This window comes from Arachis duranensis, chromosome 7 (assembly GCF_000817695.3).
Source record: "Arachis duranensis cultivar V14167 chromosome 7, aradu.V14167.gnm2.J7QH, whole genome shotgun sequence".
NCBI classification, from domain to species: domain Eukaryota; kingdom Viridiplantae; phylum Streptophyta; class Magnoliopsida; order Fabales; family Fabaceae; genus Arachis; species Arachis duranensis.
In genome coordinates, this window is record NC_029778.3 from 12,116,408 (window position 1) to 12,118,707 (window position 2,300).

The following is a 2,300-nucleotide window of genomic DNA, read 5'->3' on the forward strand; positions in this document are numbered from 1 at the left end:
GAAATTGCCACGTTGGCATCACGTGGGGGCGTGTTGCTAACGTGGCGGCACGTGGTTGGTCCACCTATGCATCACGTGGGGGTGTGATGTCGTATCACGTGGGAGCGTCATGACACGTGGCAGAACGTGATTCGCCTGGCGCAATCAAAACGTGGGGGCGTGGTGAAGGCTACTCTCTATATAAGGCAGTGCGCGGATTCATTTTCATTCTAAGGAAGTGTGTGAGTGTTTTTTGAGGGTGTTTCTGGGGTAATGGAGGGTACTGCAAACTTGGTAGTGTATCGCGACGGTGAGATAATACGTAATACTCATGAGGGAGTGAGGTTTGTGTGCCAGAATCCATTTTCGTTTGTGGTTCCATGCACCATGACATTTATGGAACTTCGGAATGGTCTCTGTCAAAGCATGGAGAACGGTACGTTAATGAGAGTAAGCAGAATTCTGTACCGTAATCCGGTTGTAGTTTTTGGTGACCTAATGCAGTTTGATACCATGCCAATCACTGACGAAGTGACTATGCATAATATGTTTCAAATTCACCGGCAGACTCAGATGCGACATCCCCATATTGAGCTGTATGTTGAGTTTGAAACCGAAGTGGCGGAAGGGATTGAAAATGACTTAGAGGTGGAGGATGATAGAGCTGCAGTGTACGAGGAAATGAATAGTGACAGCGAAGAGGACTTCGAAGCCACTTATGAAGTCGGCGACGAAGACGAGGATGGTGATGTGGGAGTTGAGACAGCAGCTGATAATGTAGTGGTTCACCCATCGATCAGTCAACCGATGAACGTGCCACCTTTTATGCGTGAGTTGGATCTCGACGCCATGCATGCACCGGAGTTTCCGGAATATTCAAACATAGGTACGTGATGACCGAATAATTTGTTATCTTTAATATATACTTCGGATTGATTAACAAACGATAATGGGCACTTTCTGTAGGCGTTGCTGATCCCGAGGACGGAGAGTTCCGCATTGGAGTGGAATACAGTTCTAGAAAGTCAGTCGTGGCAGCAATTAGAAGTTACACTATTGCTAGAGGAGTTGACTACGACGTGTATGAGTCTGAGCCACAGACGTTCTATGCAAAGTGCAAGATGTATGGGCGCGGGTGCGACTGGCTTATCCGAGCCAGCTTGATACGGAAAAAAGGGTATTGGGAGATACGCAGATACAACGGTAGGCACACGTGCACGATGGGAGTGATTTCACAAGATCATGCCAAGTTGGACTCGGACACAGTGGCTGAGGCTATAAGGCCATTGGTCGAGACTGATCCGTCCATAAAGGTGAAAACTATAATAGCCGAAGTCCAGTCAAGGTTCAACTATACCATCAGTTACCGAAAGGCTTGGTTGGCAAAGCAGAAGTCCATAGCGAAAGTTTTCGGTGATTGGGAGGAGAGTTACCAAGCCTTGCCATGGTGGCTCTCGGTTATGATTCAGAAGATGCCTGGGTCAGTTGTCCAAATAGAAACACGACCGCTGTTTAACGGGAATGAGGAGGCGCAAGGGGTAAAAATACTTCATCGCGTATTCTGGAGTTTCAATCCATGCGTTAGGGCATTTAGGCATTGCAAGCCCCTAGTTCAGGTAGATGGAACACACCTATATGGAAAGTACAAAGGTACACTTCTGGTAGCTGTTGCACAGGATGGGAACCAAAACATTGTGCCTATCGCTTTTGCCTTGGTGGAAGGGGAGACAGCTGATGCGTGGCACTTCTTTCTAAGGAATCTGCGAATGCATGTTGTCAGAAAAGATGGTGTGGGTATGATCTCGGACCGGCATGAGTCAATTCGAGCAGCAGTAAATCGTCTCAGCAGGTGGAAGGATATGTCTCGGTACAGGCGCAATACACGGCATTCGCTCCCACGCCCAAACAAACAACAGATTAAGAGGGCCATCCATCTCCTTCGTATCATATCGTGATGCACGGCATAGTGCTCTGTAAAGATGTGCAAGACATGCTGAACCCCAACTATAAGTCTGGATCCGGTCGAAATCGCGAAGCAACGGTAGATACTTCGCATGGGCGTATGCGGTCGACTTATCTGTGAATAGGGTCGACCCTAACAGACAGAAAATCTGACATCTCACGTATCTCATTATGGACTCCTCAGTATCCAACGGCTCTTCATCTCTGATACTTCAAACCCAACCAAGCTTTATATAGGATTTCGAGTTACGACTGAGCACCGGTTGACGTCCGAATATTGCCATGCTCTGACTCTGAACGAAATCACTACTATTATCAGTCCATCCACTTACAGGCTCTCCATCAATTGGTAACCCAAA

The 2,300-nt window shown here is 47.4% G+C and overlaps 1 protein-coding gene across 1 annotated transcript; it reads left to right on the top strand.

Annotated features, from left to right (window-relative positions):
* Positions 1-252: 252 nt before the first annotated feature.
* Positions 253-1,934, top strand: LOC107457792 (uncharacterized). Its single transcript, XM_016075974.1, has 2 exons — positions 253-865; positions 946-1,934. The coding sequence occupies exons 1-2, from the start codon at positions 253-255 to the stop codon at positions 1,932-1,934; spliced, it is 1,602 nt and encodes a 533-aa protein (XP_015931460.1).
* The last annotated feature ends 366 nt before the right edge of the window (positions 1,935-2,300 follow it).